Source organism: Cyprinodon variegatus, unplaced genomic scaffold, assembly GCF_000732505.1.
Source record: "Cyprinodon variegatus isolate N-32 unplaced genomic scaffold, C_variegatus-1.0 Scaffold607, whole genome shotgun sequence".
Lineage (NCBI taxonomy): Eukaryota > Metazoa > Chordata > Actinopteri > Cyprinodontiformes > Cyprinodontidae > Cyprinodon > Cyprinodon variegatus.
Window position 1 is genome coordinate 341,114 of NW_015151060.1, and position 21,452 is coordinate 362,565.

A 21,452-nucleotide genomic window follows, 5' to 3' on the forward strand; every position below is an offset into this window, starting at 1 on the left:
CTGTCCGTTCTCAGATGAACTCTGGAGAACTATTCCTGTCAAAGATCTGCCTGCCCGCTCTCTGAAGACACTGGAAGGAAACTCAAATCTGTGATCTGCCAGCACTTGAATTAAGCTCTGCCTCCGCCTAGCCCTCAGCCTGCCGACAGCCTCTGGACCCTCAAGGTTCCCCCCCTCTGCTGCTCTGCTCAACTCCAGAACAGGTACAGCCCTGCACACTTTCATCCTGCAAAATACCTGGACCTCCACTAACTTCTCTGTCCCCCTCTGCAGAGAACCCACTCGTGACCAGTCCTGGATCTGATTTCTCTGTGTGCTTTTCAGTACCCACTCGTGACCAAACGAGTTCCCCTCTGGACCTGTTCATTTATTGTGTTCAAACTTATCAATAAATCTTTGAACTTTTCTCCTGCCTCTGAGTGTTCAGCATGTGGGTTAGACACCTTAATCCGAACATGACACACTGGCCAGAGAGGGCAGGGGTGGAGGCTGCCTAGGGCTAGCTCTGGAGGCTAATAGCAGAGGAGATCGAGGGACAATGGTACATGGGAGAAGTCCACTGGGTAGACCTCCCCACTCAATTTTTCTGATTTATTTACAAAAACTGCTGTTTTTTTTTTTTTAAATTTCCACTTACAAAAACTTGTTGTTTTGTTTTTCATTTCTTTTTAAAAAACATGTTGTTTTTTGGTTGCAACAATAATGGAACATAATTTACCCCATTATGCAACTCAGAAATGAAACCAATCTACCAATCCAAAGTTCCTCTCTATAAAAACTTTCAATATAAAAGCTTTAATTGCGATATTACTGGCATCTTTTAATCCATTCAGACCTTTTCTGTGGAACAAAGACAAGGACAGATGAGAAAGAAAGCCCAGAGTTCCTTGTTCACGTCGTGGATGAATCCTTCCAGAAGGAGCATGGTTAAGAAAACAAGGAGAGACTCCAACAGAGACGGCCTGACAGATGATTCATTCTGGACTCTGAGCAGAGCCTCACATCCTCGGCCTGTGCCACTGCTGCCGCTTACAATTAGTTCATTACTCAACTAACAGATTCAGAATCATTCATGTGAAGATGGTATTAGCCTCTGTTCTGAAATTTACATAATGAGACACCACTTAGGATCTTAAATGCTTTGCAGCACTAAATAGAGATGGGGGCTTTTTCAGAACAAAAGCTTTTCTTGGCTCCAACAACAACAGATGGTGGAAGGAGAGATGGAGTGACAGAACCTAACCACTTCCAACATATTTATCCTTCAGCAGTGAAACACCAATGCCAAAAGGCCCCTGAAGCCTCCTGCTCCCATCCCTCGTTGCCATTCAATCACAGTTCCTCATTTCCATGCCGTTATCTCTTTTTCTTCTTTGTCCTCCTCTTTCACTTCATTATTTTGTTACATTTCTTCCTTCCTCCGTCACAAGAAGTGGAGCCAGCAGAGAAAAAATATGCAAAGCTCCTGTAATACTGGCTTCTCCGTTTAGACGGGGACGTTGATTCCAGTCTGCTGCTAACCTCTCAAGCTAATTTGGTAAATTTTTATATGGATAAAGCAGAGAATAAACACAGCAGGGGAGTATAAATGAGTATAATACCAAGGTTACCGATTCCTCTTGAAATTGGATGTTTGATGAGAAGATCTCAAAGGAAATAAAAGAACAAATAATGAAAGCATTTCCTGGAGAGCAACTCCTGAGTCTTGGTGTAGCAAATAACAGGGTTTGCTCTGTATAACCCAATCAAAGGCTGAGGAAATGCTGAGAGATCCCAGTCTTTATCACAGAAAAATATTCCTAAAATACGGTGTGAATTTCCCGAAAATAATGCCAGGAAATGTCTTAGATTTTACCGTTTTATGAATGAGGGGGAACATGTTGCATATAAACTGTTATTAGAGTACAAGGAAGTTTGTTATCACAGCTGGCTGGAAGCAGCTATCTTGTGTTACACCGAAATCCCACATCCTCCATCATAATGTATTTCCTGAGAAAATATAAGCCCTAAAATCCTTTCGGCTTTATGACTCGTCTCTGCCCGATCTGCGCCGGAAATGGGATCCAATGGTACTTCATGTGGATAACTTTTTCTGCATTGGATTTAAACATAAAGCTAGTCTTTTTGAGTTTTACGTTTTTGGTTCGTTTTAACCACATGATATATAATGCGTAACCTAAAGAAGGAAACGTGGTTTGATAAAATTTTGCCGGACTGCTCTGAGCATAACCGATGATGAAGTCAGAGAAGTAGTCTCAAAATTGTAATCAAAATTGTCTCACAAAAGTCATAAAGCAATTTTTAAAGATGTGTATTAGCATTCTTAAAGCCCGACGTACACTGCGATTTTCGGAGAGATTTTTCAGTCGTGCGAGAAACTTTCGATCGGCCCGACTTTCAGTCTGATCTTGCGTCGTGAGTTGTGTAGTGTACAGGGGGTTACAAGGGGCGATCAGTCTCTCACGACTACCTCCCGATCAGGAATCGGACTCTTCTTTTTTATTCTTCCTCTCAGATGTAAACGCAGCAGCATGACAGGCATGCTATGAGTGAAATGCAGTTCTGTCTGTTAAATTGACAGACCTCAGTAGCCAAGTTTGCTCAGCCATGTCTTTGTCGAAATGAGTTGTCGCCTTTTCTTTTTAGGGCTTTCAGCACAAAAAAAAATGCACAAATTGCCAAGGCAGCGCGTTTTACTCTAGTGAGCTTCAGATTCCCGTTCTACTCATTTGGCTTCTGGATAGACGCGTCAGAGCAGCTCTATCTCACTGCGGAGCTGAGTCCGACGTGCTTTTTAGTCGTACAGTGTGAGTAGGTAGATTGCATGAGAGCGTCCGGCCGAACATAAATCATGAGCTTTGTACTCACACTGTACGACTAAACCCTGCGGTTTAGTCGTATAGTGTGAGCAGCAGCTGCGTGCAACGACTGAAAAAAATCGCACAGTGTACGCCCGGCTTTAGTGAGTTAAGGATAGAAATAAGTAATTTTAGAACCATAATTACTTTATTTATGGACACCCGGATGTATATCTGTTGGCGCATGTGCAGGGCTGATCGTGCTTCCGGGACGGATCGGGTAGTGACAGAAACGTTAGCATAAGCAAACTTTTAACTTAGTTAGAACTGATGTTTAAAAGCATAATTGATGTGTATCAATGTTATACATTTTGGACACATCAGATTTATAAAACAATTATTTATACACATTTTGAAGTCAAATTAATGCATTTATCCTGCAACACCCTAAACCGGAGGTCTTCTGCGACCCCTAGGGGGTCCACAGAGGTACTGCATGGGGGTCGCGAAAGTCTAGGTTGATTAGGCTTTTTTATTTATATTCCCCCCTGCATTATTTTCCACTAATTGAAATGTCTTTAAATCCACATTAACATGATTTCAACACACTGTAGTAAACAGATAAATGGAGGCAGAAGATGTCTTTCAGTCATCAATGCACACATTCAGCGACAAACAGGAGCTCTTTCAAGCTGGACACCGTTTCATTCACAACACCTGACCCATCTACCAGGAATCAGAATCAGAAATACTACAGTAGAAGAAATTCTTACTCAACAATATAAAAAAACTGATCAATAGTGTTTTTTTAGAGTATTCCTTTGGTAAATGATATTGGAAAAATGCTTTAATGTTAAACTTTGCAATTGAATGGTAAAAAAAACAGCAACAAAAATCCAGAAATTCATTGAGGGAGAATCTTTTCATCAAGTATAAAATATAGTTTGTAATCATAACAGTCGACTGCAAACTTTAATAAACTGTGTGCACCTCTACTCTCGAACAGAGAGCTGGTGCAAATTTATGTTGACACAAATTACAGCACGACGTCCTCTGCTGACTCCTAATGCTGTTGTGAAACAGGCCAATACCCTGCAGCACAACAGTTAGCTGCGCTGCCCATATCACTGCAGCCCTGCTGACCTCCGGCATCCCTTGTCGTCCTTGATCACTGAAAATGCGGTATCCCACCAGCTGCTAAATTCATCATAACAAGCGTTTGCGTCCCAGCAGGTTGATTCCCTTATTTTCCTCTCAGAGAGCAGATGTTGTTGTGGTGAGCCTTACACAAGAGCGCTGAATCTGAATCCCCCGATCAGGACAAACAACCTGGAGCTCTGCTATCACTACTTCGGAGTCGCCAAAATTATTGGGTGCTTTTTGGAAGATTTCTGCAGATCATAACAGAGATTAAAGTATTGTCCAAGTTTGCATTGAAAATCCCTTCCATAAGGTGCTTTATATTAAATTACAAACACTTTGTGTTCTAGCCTTTCACTATTTGCATTTGCAGCTGCATTCATAAATCTGAACAGCTGTCTAACAGGGTGGCAAAGGCAGCAGAGATAACAGGCTCTCAGACAGAGGCAATTATAAGCTGGATGTGATCACAGAGAGGCTTAAAATAGAGCCTTGATCCGATAATGGACTAAAGTTTATGATCATTAATACTATGGTGCCACGTGTCAGTCTGGTCCAAAAGATGCTTTCAAAACACCCAACCAACCAACTTCTCTTCATACACAGAGTTCACCTTTTAATTCAGAATTACTTCCATCATTTAAACATCATTCCCTTTGAATAGCACACCAAACTCAATGCCTTGTATTGAGATTTTTAAAATATCACCCTGGATCTCCACTGGATTTAAGTCTGGACTTTGGCTGGGCTGTTTTGACCAAATAGCTAAAGTATGGTCTGATCAGTTCCCTTGTGCAGCTTCTATTGATGCATAGGAAGGAAAACCTCTGACTTAGTCTGAGGTCTTTTGCAGCTTTTCACAAAAGCAAGAAGCTGCAATCACCATGATTTCATATCATTTTTGACTGATGTTCATCAATAATATATATTTTGGATTTCATTTTTTTATTTATACACTTTTGTTCAGTATAATTAATTCTTTTATTTTGCAACATTAGAGATTCTGCATATGAATTATTATTCTTCTAAGTTAGTAGTTTGGAATAAAAAGTTGTAAAATGAATTAAAAACTGTGTTTTTATATTAAAAAAAACTGGTTGTTTGTCTTGAATTACGTTGTAAACTCTTTCCAGCTTTCACATCCCTGCTGAAGAAGAGCCTTGCATGCTGCTGCCATTAACATGTTTCACTATTGGGATGGTATGTTCATGTTCAGGGTCAATGAAAGTTTTACTTTTCCATCACATGCATAAAAGTAGTGAAAAAAAGGTTTTCAACAATGAACAAACTTGTTTTCCTACTTTATCACCTCCCAGTTTTACTGCCACTCTGGGTGACTGCCTATATAGGCCAAATCAAAAGCCTTTCCTGCAGTTTTGTATGGCTTTCCGTTCACAGGATCACAAAACATTTCCAATAAACTCTGGCCTCTCTATGTTTTGGACATCCTGTTGCCCATAGTAAAGTTTTTTTTTGCCAATTTCCAAAAAATAATAATAATGATTATAATTATAATAACTTGATAAGAGAAATCAAATGAATTTCACATGAGATTCTCACTTTCCCCATATATTTCCACCTATTCTATTCCACGATCCAGTCAACTCTCAATCTAATCTGGAATTTGATACATCTTATAGAGAAATCAAATGAAATTTACATGTAAAATCACATGTGAAAACCATGCAAACACATATGAAATTGACGTGTGGTACATGATGATGGAACAAGTATGCAAGTATGCTATGGTTTCCCTGGTAAATGAATATGTGAAACTTGTGGGATTTCTCTGTAATGGAAGCCTTTTCGCCCTGAGTTTAGTAACAGATGCGCTTCTTTTTAAGTCAGCATGGGTCATCATAAACTAAAGCGAAAAAGCAGGAACCACTTTGAAACCTCAATCCAAAGAAATGACACACACTCCTACTGTGTTCCCCTCCTTCATGCACAGCACAGAGCCAGTGCATTAATGGCCACACCTTATAAATAACCACAGCTACTGCAGAGTCATTTGGCATATAGGCTGAATGCAGATTAATCATTCTCCCACTGCACTCAGAAGTCAGAGTTGTCATTTTGAAAAATAGAGTCAAGAACAAAAAACACCGGATAACCCTAGAGACACAACTTGTACTAATAAAATACAAAAGAAAAAGCTTGTAAATGTGCGAAGATATGCATAAAAATTGCACATATGCTGTTCTGGAGTGTTCAAGGCGTAGGCTGGCGGTCCACTGATGAAGTTGGCTTTGCTACAAAGCCAACAATCATCTTTTGTTCTATTTTTGAGATCCTATTTATACCTCGAGTGAAAGGAAAACTTTGAAAAGTCCATCAGGCGCGGCTGGCACTGCAACCGTACACTGTCAGAAAAAAAAACACGGCAGAGATGCAGACTCAAAGACTGTAGCGGTGAGTGAGGTGGGGGGGGACAGAAATGTAGACATAAAGAGGAGACAAAGTGGGACAAAATGGGAGGGATGTGGATTGTGGAGTCCCAGAAACGGTGAACGGAGAACAGTACCAGGGAAGTAGAGCATCAATTAAGGGCAGCGTGCCCTGGATGGCACAGTGAGGTTCCCACAATGCATTGCCATCACTGCTGCAGCTTGACTTTCTCCTGACTTCTCACACACTTACGCTCTCTTCTCCTCCTTAAAAAAGTCTCCCACAGAGACTTCTGACCTGAACCAACTAGCTAGGCTTTAGCACAACTTTGCAAGACAGCAACTTCTATTTCCTCCAGTTCTACGCCAATGGATAAAGTGAACATTCAGCCTTTATTTAGATCTGATGCTGTTAGCATATGCAGATTGTCCTTTATTTGGCCTTAGTGCAACATGCAATGTGTGGATAAAGACCATGTCTGCGCTCCTCCATGATCGGCATCAGGCTGTCGGTTGCTGCTTCTCAGCAGAGACATAGAAGCTGATCAGTGTTTATAGAAAGAAGTGAGGATAAAAACAGGGCGGTCCTGAGGAAACCCTCGCTGCATTGTATTTTGTTTCACTAATGTTCTCTTCTAACAACCCTCTGAGGGATTTATAGAATAGCTGCCTTTATGCTGAGGTTACATTACTGGATCATATTTACCCAATTAGTTGAAGCCTAAAGGCCTTTTTTTAAGCCTTTTTTCTTCAAAATCCAACTTTTTAAATTGCTTATTTTCTTATTTATTATTATATTATATATGTATTTATAGTTAAAGGGAAAAATGTGGACAATAATTTATGGAGTGAATTTTGTTCCATTAATGTTGCAAAACATGAATGAAAACATGTTTGAAAAAAATAAAACTAAAAACATGTCTTGCGAATTGAAGTCTTAAAAAAAATTGCAACCCAGTAATTAAACTTTAAAAATTCTCAAGGTTTATTGTTTTCATATTTTATTTTTAATTTGTTTTCCCCCTAAAATTTAGTTTTTCACTTCTTTAAACAGATTTGATAATTTTACATTTTGGAATTCTCTTTTCAGAATAATTTTTAGGAAGTGCATTCTTTTCAGATTGTGTTTTACCGATCAAATTGTCTTCGCTTCAACAACTCCCGCTCTTAAACAATGAAAAAGTTGTTGATGTCAATGCAGACATCTATGCACCTCGCTACAGAGGATATGGAATAAATTTTGTTCCATTATCATTACAAGCAAAGAACATATTTTTTTAAATGAAACTGAAAAATATTTTAATAAAAGTAGATTTTAAAAGTAACTTTGCAATTTTTTCAAAATATATATTTAATAAATTAATTTTCATATAATTGTTACATTTTATTTTTTATTAGCAAAATAGTCATTTTACATTTTCTTTTTCTAATTTCTGTTGAAAAGATTAATTGTGTTTTACAGATCACATTCTCTTCATTTTGGGGGTTAGGCTTTCCTCTGGAGTGAGAAGTGTAGATATATTTCTTAGTTTTCTGGACGTTAGCAACCACATTGCATTTTTCAATGCATGAGAAAACACTAAAGTTACTCTGAAAACCTAGTTTTGGTTAAGACATTTTTCAAAGTTCCATTTGTGGATTAAATAATTTTCAAATTTTCATGAACAAAACACATTTCTGCTCAAAACAATAACGGTACAAAATTCACTCCATACTTTTTAACAGTAGAGACAGGCAAATATGCAGCAGTCATTGTTGTAGATCCTGCTAGAACAGCAATGTTTGACAAACTAGTTTTGTGTTTGATTGTTAAGATTTTCTAAAAAACAAAAAAACAAAACAAAAACACAGCTATAAAATATTTGTTTAAATGTTTTATGGAACTTAAATTTTCAATGCAATGCAGCCCCAGTAGATCACAAGGGTAATTTTTCATTGTTTTGTTTTAACAAACGCCCAAAAACTCTTTTATTTGTACCTTCTCAGATCACAGTGACCTCTCCTGTTGAGATCTGCAGCCCACCTGCAGATCAAACACACATACAACCCGTTCCTTTTGAATAATTGAGCAGTGAGGGACAAGGGCCCATACAGCAAACACACCGGGGGGGTAATCAGACACCAGGGAGAGACTCGCACACAGGCGATTATAATGGAGCCCCTATGAGGTTGATAAACTACTTGAAGAGGAGAGGTGTTTAAGACTGCTGGACCAGAGGAGGCTTAGAGCACTCGCCCTCAGCGCTCTGACATCACATCCTGGAGTCAAACCTGCAGAAACTGAAAAAAATGCTGCATGTGCAGATCTCCTGCTGCAAGAAGCTATCCACACATCCCCCTTTTATGGCCGTCATTCATTGGTTGGTCTGGAATCCAGCCAATGCACCTGTAGGCAACAACAATTACCTGATTGGTTGCAGGGTTCAGGGTGAAAGCCACTTTCTACTGACGCATCAGTTTCAACCATCCATCAGCAGTGCTGGTTAACAGGAACGGACTCTGATCATAGAAACCGCCACGGTCCGAACAAACATGAAGACACAGAAGATAAAGAAAGGATTGAGGATTTTTACCTTTTTTAACAGCTAATGAGTCCATCACCGACAGTCTGACCTCAGACTATATCTTTTACTGTCTGTCAAAGCTTGCTGTCGTCAAGGAGAACATCCCCTCCGACTCAAACAATATCGCCTAAAAGTCATTCTAAGTCTGACAGTTCACCCAGCTTTCTAAACAGAGACTCACTGATACCAAACACACAGAGATCAGAGTAATGAAGAAAAGCTTAGGGGCAAACTAAACCATGTGTGTGGTCAAATAAACTGATTTGTACCGACGGTCAGTAAATTCACACTAGAGCCAATTTCAAAAGTAATTATGTTTACGGCCAGCATGTGTAAAAGCGGCTTTGGGAAGATAGAGAAACACGGAGGGAAACTTTTAGGCAATTAAAAGTAAGGTTTCTACTGTTAATTGAAGTTTCTTCAAATGAACAAAAAAAATAAATAAATCACCCTTTGTCTTCTGTTTCTTTAATTTATTGTTTTATCTTGTCAAAATTGCTAAAAATGCAAATTTGTCATTAGCTGTTTTTTTCTCAGGCTGGAAAATTTGCATCGGCAATAAAACTGCAATTTAGATAACACGATTTCCAGTTTTTAGATTTAGGTTGTTAAATTTTTTAAGGATAAGACACTGACTTTCTCCCTCCAGTCCTTTAGGTGGCAGTAATATGCTTAAATTAGGTTTGCCAATTTAAGTGTTTCTTAGAATGTAAAAAGGACGTGGCTCCTGAGTTGATGAACTAGGCATGAAAGTTACTAATTAATGCTTTAATCTAACGTTGATTGATTATATCAATCAATTTACAACTAATTTCTCTCTCAATATAAGAGGATCTTTACATATGAAGGGCTAAATATTTTATTACAATAGGCTGAAATAAGAAAATAGTAGTACCATTATTATATTTTTATAATTTATAGTTCCAGCTTTATTAAATACTTTCATAATAGAAAGAAAAAAGTATTCCACATTATTAAAGTCATAGATAAGCGGCTGTTCCAACCGTTGCATTTCCGAATTCTCCCGAGTGGTGCACTTAGAAACGACACTGTCAACGAACGCTATGGACAGAGGAAACAGGCAAGAGGAGGAGAGTTTAGTGTCGGAGGTCGTGGATGAGTCTCCTCCGTCAGACATTTGTTATTTAGAGGAGGAAAGCGGGGACAAAGATGTGGAAGAGGAAGCCAAGGCGGCAGAAGCTTGGTTTGGTGTAGAAGGCTTAAAGCCGTACATGTTTCAGCCCTTGCTTCTCAACGCTTTGAGCAAGCATTGTATCGCATCACCTGATCTCATGTTAGGTGAAAAGATTCTATTTGGGGCATGCAGGTGGCACAGCCGTTAAAACACACTACCCATATAAGGAGGCCTAATGATACGTTCACACCGCAAGCAGCAAGAGCAGCAAAAACAAGTTTAGTTCTGATGCGCGGCTGAAGCATCTTTGCTGCTCTGGCTGTGTGGTCTGATGCTTGTTGGGCGGAGCTATCCTATCCCCTCTTTGCCTGGAAAAATTGCAGCTATATTTTTTTGTGATCAGTAGTTTTAATATGGTCTTCAGTGAGAAAGTCCACCTGAAAACTTAATCTATGCAGTCAGTTCATCCAGATTACCATCCTGCCTTCAAATGTTATTTCGCTGTGGGAGCCCCTCAGACCCCCACATACCAGCAGTGCACTGTCACTAGGAATCCCATTCAACAGCAGCCTCTGGCCCGGTCGCCTCTTCACGGTTTGCTGCGGCAGATGGAAGGCATTTTTCATATAAGTAATCTGCAAGCTGCAGGCAACAGGATAATAAAAGCAAACATGTTTTGCCGGCAGAATTAGGCATTTTAAATTAATTTAGGCGTTAATAAACTGTTTCAGAGGAGTTATCATAGTGATCTGTATCATCAGTGCTGTGTCAGTCTCCCTGCCAGCTCCCAGATCAGCTTCTCTGTTTGGTTGATGTGGTGCGTCGAGCAGCAAAAGTTAAATTTTTCCAACTCCAGCAGCAGCTGCGTTTGCAGCGCGTCCCGCACATCAGATGCTCAACAGCTCACGACACTGCTTCAGCTGCTCTGACGCGCTGCGGGATGTTTTGCTGCTCCTTGATGCACGTCAACCATTGGCTTTGCATGTAAACTAGCTGCTCCTGCTGCTTTTGCTGCTTGTGGTCTGAACGTAGCATAAGTCTTCGACGCAGCTGACCCGGGTTCGAATCCAACCTGTAGTCCTTTGCCACATGTCTCTCCCCCTCTCTCATACCCCCTTTCCTGTCAGCCTACTGTCGAAAAAACAAGCCACCAGTGCCCTAAAAACTCAAAAAGAAAAAAAATCTATTTGTTGTCAATAATCTATGAAAGAAATCCCAGCTAATGTAATAAACTGTCTATTTATATTCGTAACAGCTTGTATCACATTCCATTGGTACGAACCGCTGCCATCTTGATACAGAAGGTTAAACAGTGTAAACATTATTGCAGCACTGAAAAAAATGTTGTTCAACCTGCATGCAGCCCCTCTTGCTCCAAGAAAACCCCCAGATAATATGATCACTCTTTAATTTTTTTTTTTTGTGGTCTTTGATTATATTGAAGATGGGGCTAAATGGCCGACTGCTGAAGGAACAACTCGACCAGGGAGGAACTGATCCACATTTTTGCACTTTTCATTCCAATACTTAAATTAGGATATCATCAGATCCTGATACTTCTCCAGTACCAGAGCTGTTTACTTTGACATTACTATCATTATTACTTCTGATTTCTGAAGAGGCTGTCATGAACTCCTCTCTGCAATTAAGTTTACATAAGAATTATGGATTCACAATATCAACGGCCTGGTATCGTTATCAGCTGATATTCTTCAGGCCATTCACCAGGCCATTTCACCAATATAATCCACCAATATATAAGGCTATTTTTTTTTTTGCAAAATCTTTTTTTCAAAAAATTTATGCAAGCATTTCACATGCACTAAGATGATGCTTGAATCTGTCAGAACAGTGTCGCTCATCAGCCATTTGGAAAATAGCTGCAAATCGGATATCTGATAAAATTCCATTATTTGCATCACTAGTATTATTGTTCACATGTATATCCTAAAGACAGCTCATTTCTAAAACATTGTGCCTAGTGAATTGGTAAGAATTTGGTGATACGATATGCAACACAATATCATTTACCCGAATATATCCTGATACACTTATATAATAATAATATAGCTCTGGAAAACCTCATGAATCGTTGTTGCTCTGCCGCAACGATGCAGAGCAGCTGAGTAATCAGCTCTTAGGCGTTGCATTGCCATCTAGTGGCTGGAGGTTTAATGGTTATATAAAAGTAAGACAATGAAATGCATGTTTACATATTAATATTTTTTACATTTAAGATTAATTCGGCCATATTATAAATCAATACCATCATGATATTGGTAATTACTATTTCATTCTGCATATAAGAAGATATCGTTCATACAGATCATACACATAAATACACATACCATATACGTTTAAAAGTAAATGAGTTTTGTGTTTCTCTGTAAAACTTGCAGATATAACAAACTACATCAACCAATCAGGCAGCACAACTGCAGGCTACGACAAATTGATGGCAGTTTCTGCCAAACGTAGAATAAAACAATCATCTTTAAATCCCTCCAGAGAGGACTTCCTACATTTCAACAGATCAATGCAGCTTCTGCTTCTCCATTCTTTATACTTTCTGCCTGACTTGTCTTCACATGTTTATAGGTTTAAAAGGTGCCGTTTCTATGGAAGTGCATAGGGCCATTGGGAAAAAAATTGAAAAAGTTAACTAATTTTAATTTAATTTTAGTCTGAGAATTCTGAGGGTTTTTTCCTATATCAAACTCAGATTTAAAAAAAATCTGTTGACTTTTTTTCCTTTTTTTTTCCAGTGGCTCTAATCTTCTTCTGTAGAAAAAGTCAGAATTCTAACTCTAATCTTTCGTTCTTATTAAGATTAAAGTCAGACTTCTACGAAAAAAAAACTCAGAATTCTGAGATTAAAGTCAGAATTCTGAGATTGAAGTCAGAATTCAGAGAAAATAAATCTGAATTCAGAGGAAATAAATCGGAATTCAGAGGAAATAAATCGGAATTCAGAGGAAATAAATCGGAATTCTGAGATTTAAGTCAGACTTCTGAGACAAAACTCAGATTCCTGAAATCAAAGTCTGAATTCTGAGGAGAAAAAAACAGAATTTAGAGCAAAAAAATCAGAATTCTCTTTTTTTTCCCTCATCAAACTCAAAAAAAGACAAAATCAGTTAACTTTTTTTCCCTAATCCTCTTCTGTACATTTTTTCTTTAATGCTCCCCAAAAGAAAAAGAAAAAAATAGCACTCAGGACCTCACAGAACACCTGTATTTATACCTAGAAAAAAACATTACAAACATAGACGCTAACTTCTGAACACTGGTTGCTCTAGATTTTACAAAAAAAAGAGAGAGAATTAAATAAAAAAAACAACACTTTGTGACATTATTTAAAATGACAACAACTGTTTTCTATTGATGAACATTGGACCTACTCTAGGTTAGTCACATCAGTCTACAGCCATAATGTGTAAAACATGCATAGTAGGCTAAATGTTTTAGAACCATAATTGTGCTGTTTCATCACATCACATTTCCCTCCTAAAATAAACAGATTTTAGTAAACTTTAGCAGCAGGAAATTTATGCATTATATGCTGACAGCTTAGTGATTTGCAACCAGTGGGAAAAGCTGTGATTTTTCCATTAAAGTACCAGTTCAGCCTGATAACTGAATGATTAACTCCATGTAATGAATAACACAGGGATGGTGCATCAGGCTGCCCTGCAAGCAATGTTTGGATGTCATTGTTAAAAGCTATGAAGGACCACTACCTCACCACTGCTCACTAATGAGCTGGAAAGTCTGATTATTCACACTCAGCTCCAGAAGTGACACTTTAAACTGCCAGGAAATAGTAAACAGACTCCAGGAGGAGGTTTAAGCTCCTTCTACTCACGTTCCCAGGACTTCTTTGAAATCAAAGATCTTCTTGATGTCATCGACCTGTTTCTTCCACGTCTCTCCGCTGCCGCCGGTGTCTCCGTTCTCCCGGGCCATGACGCTTTTCCACCGGGGCCCCAAGTCTGGCTGAGACCGCAGGAAAGGCTTTTATTTCCGATAAAGACACAGCAATAGAATATAAAAAAATAGAACATGTAAAAAAGGAAAAAAGGAGGGATAAGTTGGGTGTTAGAGGAGGTGGACAGCTCCGGTGCTGAATGATCCGCTGCAGCAGGACCATGTGAGCCCTACTGCAGGTTCCCCCTGTCCCTGCTCATCCCTCCCTCCCTCAGCTGTCAGGTTCACCATCACATTAAGACGCTTCCGGAAGCTCTTTCAAAATAAAAGCTTGCTGCTCCACCAACCACAAACGAAAAACATAATTAAACAAATACTTAAAAGTAGCATTAAATATTTTATACCTAAAATAATGAGACCCAGCGATTACTCTCCCATGAATCCATCTATTTAAATTAGGAGTGTAAGAAAAAAAAAAAAAATTCTATTAAGCGATGGCGTAAATGGCCCCTGTCCTCTTAGGGGCCCCATCACTGACACCTGATAGGCCCCTACACAATTGAAGACTAGGACGTTTCTTTGCAGATGTAATGATGCATAAAAACCTTTAAAACCCACCTGATACTGAAGTGACTGACCGCACCAGACCATATTTATACCCCAACACATGGCAGATTTCACCATGATGGTGAGCAGTTTAAACACCACATCAATAGTAAAGCAGACAGTGGTACTTTTAATTACTATGTTAATAACTGTGTATAGTTCATTAGACGGTTGGTAAAAAAATACACTCATATTATGTTTCAAACCGCAATAAAGATCCTAAAAGAATGATATATTTGAGTATTTTGTTTTTTTACACTACGGCTTGGAATTATGGGTAATCCAGAGCGTAGATTGAAACCATAACCATTACGTACAATGTGTTAGCGACAATAGATACCAAAAAGAGGTACTTAAGCAGATTCCAAAAAAGAAAAAGGAAAAAAGAGATTCTGGAAGAACGGAAAAAACTTCCCAAAATAAAGACATTTTTTTACGGAACCGAAGAGGGAGAGGTGGACGTTGCTGATGTTCTAAATATGCAAGGTGGTGTTTTTGTGTAATGCGAGTGAGGGCGTGCAGACAGTACAATAATTAATGCATCTTGTGCGGATTAGAACTTCTGCGATTGCGCAGGCACTGGTCGGGGGAGGTATCGTCATTGCCAATTTATGGAACTGTCGCCGTATCCTGAACCTTTATCACGTGTTGTACTTCATATGGGGCCCATCCAGATAATGTTGCTTATTGTTGTGTCGTTACGCCATTGGTGTTAAGTATCATGCAATATATCGTCTTTTTCAAAATCCTATAGTTACACATGTATTGTGATATAAATCATATCGCCATTTGTTTGCCAATTTACACCCCTAGTCAGATTTACGTGTGTACATTAATACTAGTGATGCAAGACATTGGAATTTTATCTGATACCCGATTTGCCGATATTTTCCAAATAGCAGATGAATGATAATGATCTCTTTTTTATCTTGACCTTCTTACAGACATTGTGTAGCACCACCAGCAATTTTACTCCACTATCTCTTCTGTGACAGATTCATGGGGCGGCTGGCAGCTGGACAAGATTTTCGCTCTGCCATAAAACAACTGGGACACACCGGACAGACCTTCACACACAGATACTCACATCTAAGGGCCTTTCAAAGAAAGCATTTAACCAAACTCCAATGTTTTCAGAATGTGAGAGAAAGCTGGAGTACCTGGTGAGAACCTACATGATCACTGAGAGAATCCAGGCAACAGAGCCATTCACTGCACCTTTACAGAGTCCTACCCTACCAACTAATAAGTGCTCTGATTATGTTACGGTGGGATTAGTTGCATCATGCTTTTGTTTTAACGTAAGTTTTAACTGCTGGCTAACTCGCAAGTATATGGATTGAATTGTTTTCGATTATTGTTGCAAGTAGAAAACCCTTTTAGAATGTAATGGACATTTGGAGGGGAAAAAAGTACATTTTAATCAATAAAAGGTTTGAAGATAAACCTTTCTTTGAAATAGTTTTTTTAAACATTCTTTTTACAATTTATTTATAACTATTTTACAACTTTTTATAACTACTTTTTTTACTGTTCTTTCCAAATATTTCCATACAGATTCTATGTTTTATCAAATGTTTTTATATATTTTAAAAACAATATTTGTTTTACAAACAACATTTTAATTGTCAAATGTGAGCACTGTTGGATGGGTTTTGCAGTGAAGAAAATGTGCTAGGTGAAATATAATATTAAAAGAACGCAATTTGTAAAACAACCGCCCTGTCTGTCTGTGTCTGCCTGTAACCTTCTATTGGGTTATATTTCATATCTTATCTTGAAAATATCTTCTCAGCACTTCCTACATAAAGCAACTTCAATGTGTAACTTTATGGAAATTTTAATTCCACCTGCAAGTGTCTAAATGCAGTTAATTGATGCCCATCCTGCTGCTGGATGGGCTCCCTGCCCTCCAGGAAAGTGTTTCTATGTTCTTCCTCATCTCTGTTGATAACAACCACCCTCCAAATACATTGAAGAAAGGGGTGATTGCAGCTGTGCACATTGTCCTGATAGTAAAAAAGCAGCTGATGGGATGCTGCCCTTGCTTACCGACTGACAGATGTGTGTGTGTATGTGTATGGGGGCATTCGCAATGCACCAATTTGCTGACAACAAACGTCATGCGTCCATATCATTCTAGTGCAATCCCCAAAGGCTTTTAGGTGTCTCTGCTAAGCCCCCCTCCCCCAGAGCTCATCAGGGAGCCCAGCTGCAGCAGCTGCACGCTCACCTGGATTACCAAAAACATGAGGTTAAAGAGAGGCATATTTAGCCCCAGCTCTGCGACAGCTGCAAAGTGGAGAAGGGAGGGCGGGGGGGCTTAGGCCAGCTAAGGTCAAGCACAGCTAAAGCATTCGGTCTAGACGAGGCTTTTGGCCTCAGTGTGTCTCTATTTGTATGGAATGCTCTAAGAAAACCCAAAAACAGGAAGAGGGGGGAGGGCAATGTGTTGCAACTCCTCATGAGTATTCCGGCTGCAAGCTACTGCAGCTCTTCCTCAGCAGCAGCCTTGGAAAACTCCCCTCGCTCAGCCCCCCCTCTCCCATCCATCCCTCTCTCCTACTCATCCTAATCCTTTACTCTGAGTCAGCAGCTCTCATCTCGCCTCCGATGAAAGATGATTACCAAGCTGCAGAGGAAAGAGGAGAGGAGGGCATCAGGGATGGGGTAGATCCAAGCTGAAGGTCAAGGAAGACCAAGGGTTAAACAGAAAACTTACTAACATTAACACTGAATTATACTTACTGTGATGACATTTTATTCACATTCATCTGCATGAAAGTAACGCTCATTAAAATGTTTAGAGTGTACTAGCTGAGCCAAAATGTGTAGTCTGTGAAGTCCACAGAGCCTCACTTCAACAGTTTGAAGTCAGGTGTCATCTGCATACAGGATGTGGATTGGTGCTGATGCATTCCTGGAGTTCATTACTCGGTTTTAACATAAAGAAAAGCGTAAATATATAAAAAGTAAAAGCATTCCAATGAGCTGTGTTCCACACTGGGAGGCGAAGAACAGCAAGAGTCTGTTTTTATGACAAGAGTTAAGCTCAAAACACAAGAATTGAAATTCTTCCTGGAGTTACCTTCTTTAAATCCTGAAAGAGATGTCAATCATTGACAACTCAGATAGAATGGACATCTCTTTCATCATCAACGCATTCGTGGCTTAAAGAGATCTGGATGATTACTGCCACCAATTTTAGCTGCAGACCTGCACTGTAAGGTCTCCTGCACTGTCAGAACCAGAAGTTTATTCAAAGCCTATCAATGTAAAAGTGAAATAAAACAAAAGCTTGTATACCGGAAATATTTTACGTTCCTGTGTTTATTTCTTGGGTCTTCATAACAGAAACATTTTTGTCTATTCATGTGTTTAATAAGTTATATTTATAATCTCTTTACAGTTTAACTGGAAAAGGTCAATATTTGCAATAAAATGTCAAATGTACATAATTAACTCAGTTTTTTTATACAGGCATTTCTTATGTGTGTTTGCAATTATTATATTAAATATTCTTTATTTTCTTTATATATTCTTTATTATTCTATGTTTGTGCAGGAGAAAACAGTAGACACAAAACAAACTTTCGAATATCAATTTATTCTATTGTCTTGGAAATGTTTTTGTTGCTGAAACATCAGATATCACAGCATGACAGGTAGCATTTAAATTTTGGCAAAATACAAAACAATGTCTTCTTTTTCTAATAAAATCCGGAAGCACGTACGTGCTACGCACTATTCCTGAAGGCTTCAAATATAGTGTCCGGAATAAACTTTCGGTCCTGACAGTACAGGAGACCCCATTGTGCAGGTCTGCAACATCTTGACAGTCCACACAGTGCAGCTCTATGTCCACACAGTGCGGCTCTGGGTCCACACAGTGCGGCTCTGGGTCCACACAGTGCGGCTCTGGGTCCTGACAGTGCAACTCTGGGTCCTGACAGTGCAACTCTGGGTCCTGACAGTGCAGCTCTGGGTCCTGACAGTGCAGCTCTTGGTCCACACAATGCAACTCTGGGTCCTGACAGTGCAGCTCTGGGTCCACACAATGCAACTCTGGTTCCAGACAGTGCAACTCTGCTTCCTGACAGTGCAACTCTGGGTCCTGACAGTGCAACTCTGGGTCCACACAGTGCAACTCTGCAACCAGACTTTTCTCAAAGAACCAGTTCCAAGGAAACCACTTGTGATGATCCTAAAACTAAATGCAGCAAAATCTTAGATTTTCTTGGATTCTAAAAGAACCTAGTTACAAAAAATCTTAGGGCTTATGACAGCTCCCGTTGTGAGGAGGAACCTTTAAATCTGAGGCCAAATTGTTGCTCTCGAGAACTCGAGAGAACTTCTGCGGATGGTGACGAGAACTTTGGCGGCACCAACGGGAGTGTATATCTTCCAAAACAACTATGGAGCATCTGCAAGATATCGCTTTCACAGAGATGGATCTAGAATTGATAGACATCGAAGAGGAACAGGTTCTATCAATGGAGTTAGCAAAAAGACAAAGGAGGACGCGTAGGTTGTCCATTGTAGTTTTTCCTTGTCTGTGCACTTCCGCTTGAGGTCTTGAGGTTTGCGACCATCTCACGTGTGGTCAGGATTTTTTTGAGGTGCACGACGACGGTTGCAGAACCTCTGCGCGGGGGGCATGGTCCCGCACAGTGACAGATTTGACGGTTGCAGAGGCTATTCGTCAGAAGCATAAATCGGCCATAAGCCTATTTGGATTCAACATAGCAGTGTGGAGTTTCTTTCTTAGCCTGGATAGAGTTTGTACTGTTGACCCCTACGAAAGGTGAAATAACAGGACCTACAACTTGCTCAGCTCACTATCAGTCAAGTGAGTTCTTTCCAAAATGTCCATAACTGCAGCTAGGCAGTATATATGATTTCCCACAGTCCTTTGCGTGGCAGGATGTTTAAACACAGCCAGTATTTTGGGACATTTACTCTGTGTGTCATATATATATGTAGATATGTAGACATATGTTTTTGGTTTTACAACACTTAGCTTTACCTGTTTACTGCATTGTAGAACTTGTTTGTAGTTTTTCCCCCCCGAAATGTTGTACTCCAAATGTGACCAGCATCATTCAATGTTGATGTCCGTCATGTAATGAAGTCCTCCAGGCTAAAAGCTGTGTGGATTCAGCACAGCAGTCTGGAAGTCTTCCCTTGGATAATGTTTTTACTGTTGACTCCGCAGAAAGTGATGGATAGGAGCCAGGAACAGGAGCTACAATTTACTAAATCTAGAATCAGCCAAAGAACGTCTGAAGGAGGGGATATGGTGGAAGCAGAGAGCTAATTAGCTGATCCACCTCCTAAAGCGGGAGCAGATTGAGCATATAAACTTCTTCAACAATCATACAATGACTAGGCCTGATTAGAGGCACCCAAACAAGGAAAACATTATAGCATCATTAGCTTTTCACATCAACGCTGGGCTGGAAACAGGGTGTGATTGGGATTCCTCGAAATGTTCTTTGATGTATTATGGTCTCTTAGTCAGCCCAGACAGTTTTCCACATTATCTTGGGCATATTACCAGGCAAATGTGATGTCCTTTTAATGAACACTAACAATACTTGTGCTTTCTATTCTGTTGCATGTCAACAACAGCTACCCTGAGCTACAGGAACTCTGAATTCATCCACTACCTCCTTCGCTGAATGATTGCTCCATAAATCCTGTAAAAGGCAGGGGACTGGGGCGGGGGGGTGGTTGGGTTATTGGAGCCATGTCCCACACCCGCACAGCTCATTTAGCTCCCAGCGTAATGAGAAACGTTGTGTAAAAAGCACAATCAATTTCCTATGCTCTTGTTTACTGCGCCCGCTGGACTGACAGCCAGTCAATATATGACAAGAAGTTTAATGGGTATTTTTTAGGAAACTCGTCTCCACAGCGATGCATGATGGGTAGAAACGGGACGCGGCGAAGCGCCCGGGGCAGCTGGGAGCAATGAGTGTGTCAAAAGGGCTCAGTGGGAATTAGGAGAGAAGAAGCTGGGAAGCAGAAATAGATTAAAGATTACTTTTAGTGATGGAGGGTTTTAATGGTAAACTGGGAAGTTCATTTTTCTCCAACCCTTCAAACTGCACTGACTGAAATTATTTCAAAATAAAAGGCATCAATACAAACAGAGCAATGTAAACACAAGATCATCTTTTCAATGTTGAAACAAAAAAAAAAGAGACTTTTTCCTATTTTTATATAAACATAATATCATTTCTGATCAGGAATAAATTCAGACACCCGTGCTTCTATTCTAAAATCTGTGTCTCACATCAGCTGCACATAAAAACAAAATTACTCAGCATTTTAGAAAGCCTGAGACTTTTTTCTTTTGTGTTCTGTTGAAGTTAGTGAGAGTTAGATCCACACTACTGTCTGACTGTAGCATCACATGGGTCTGCTATGGGGTTTAAAGCATTTAAAGCAATCATCTCACTAATGAGAAAATGATCTAGAAGAGGAAGTTTAAAGAAATCAACATCCTGTCTATGAATGTTTAGCATGAAAGAAGTTCACAAGATGCTAAAAGAGGCCCACAACATGGCATCATAGGCATAGCAGAAAGACACCAACTTTCATGGGACATGTAGAAGGAGGAGAGACTTTTGTTTCATATATATATATATATATATATATATATATATATATAAATATATATAAAAGACCAACCAAAATACTTAGATTGATGCTTAGAACACATTTTGGAGCTAGAAATATGAAGGGGAAAAAAATCCAGTAACAAAACTTTGAAAAAGATTGCAATCAAAAGGTTTTGAGAATATTTTTCTCATGTATTTTTTTTTTATATCAAAAAAAATATATTTTAATAGATTTTGATGTCCTTCCTTCCATCCATTTATTTTATTTTT

At 39.4% G+C, this 21,452-nt stretch overlaps 1 protein-coding gene across 1 annotated transcript in view; it reads right to left on the bottom strand.

The window, feature by feature from the left end:
• camk1d (calcium/calmodulin dependent protein kinase ID) overlaps nucleotides 1-14,172 on the bottom strand; it is an 88,811-nt gene extending 74,639 nt beyond the window's left edge. The window contains exon 1 of the mRNA XM_015392805.1: nucleotides 13,890-14,172. Coding sequence (XP_015248291.1) covers nucleotides 13,890-13,990 — 101 coding nt within the window. The 5' untranslated portion in view covers nucleotides 13,991-14,172. The remainder of the gene's footprint in view (nucleotides 1-13,889) is intronic.
• Between the last annotated feature and the right edge of the window lie 7,280 nt (nucleotides 14,173-21,452).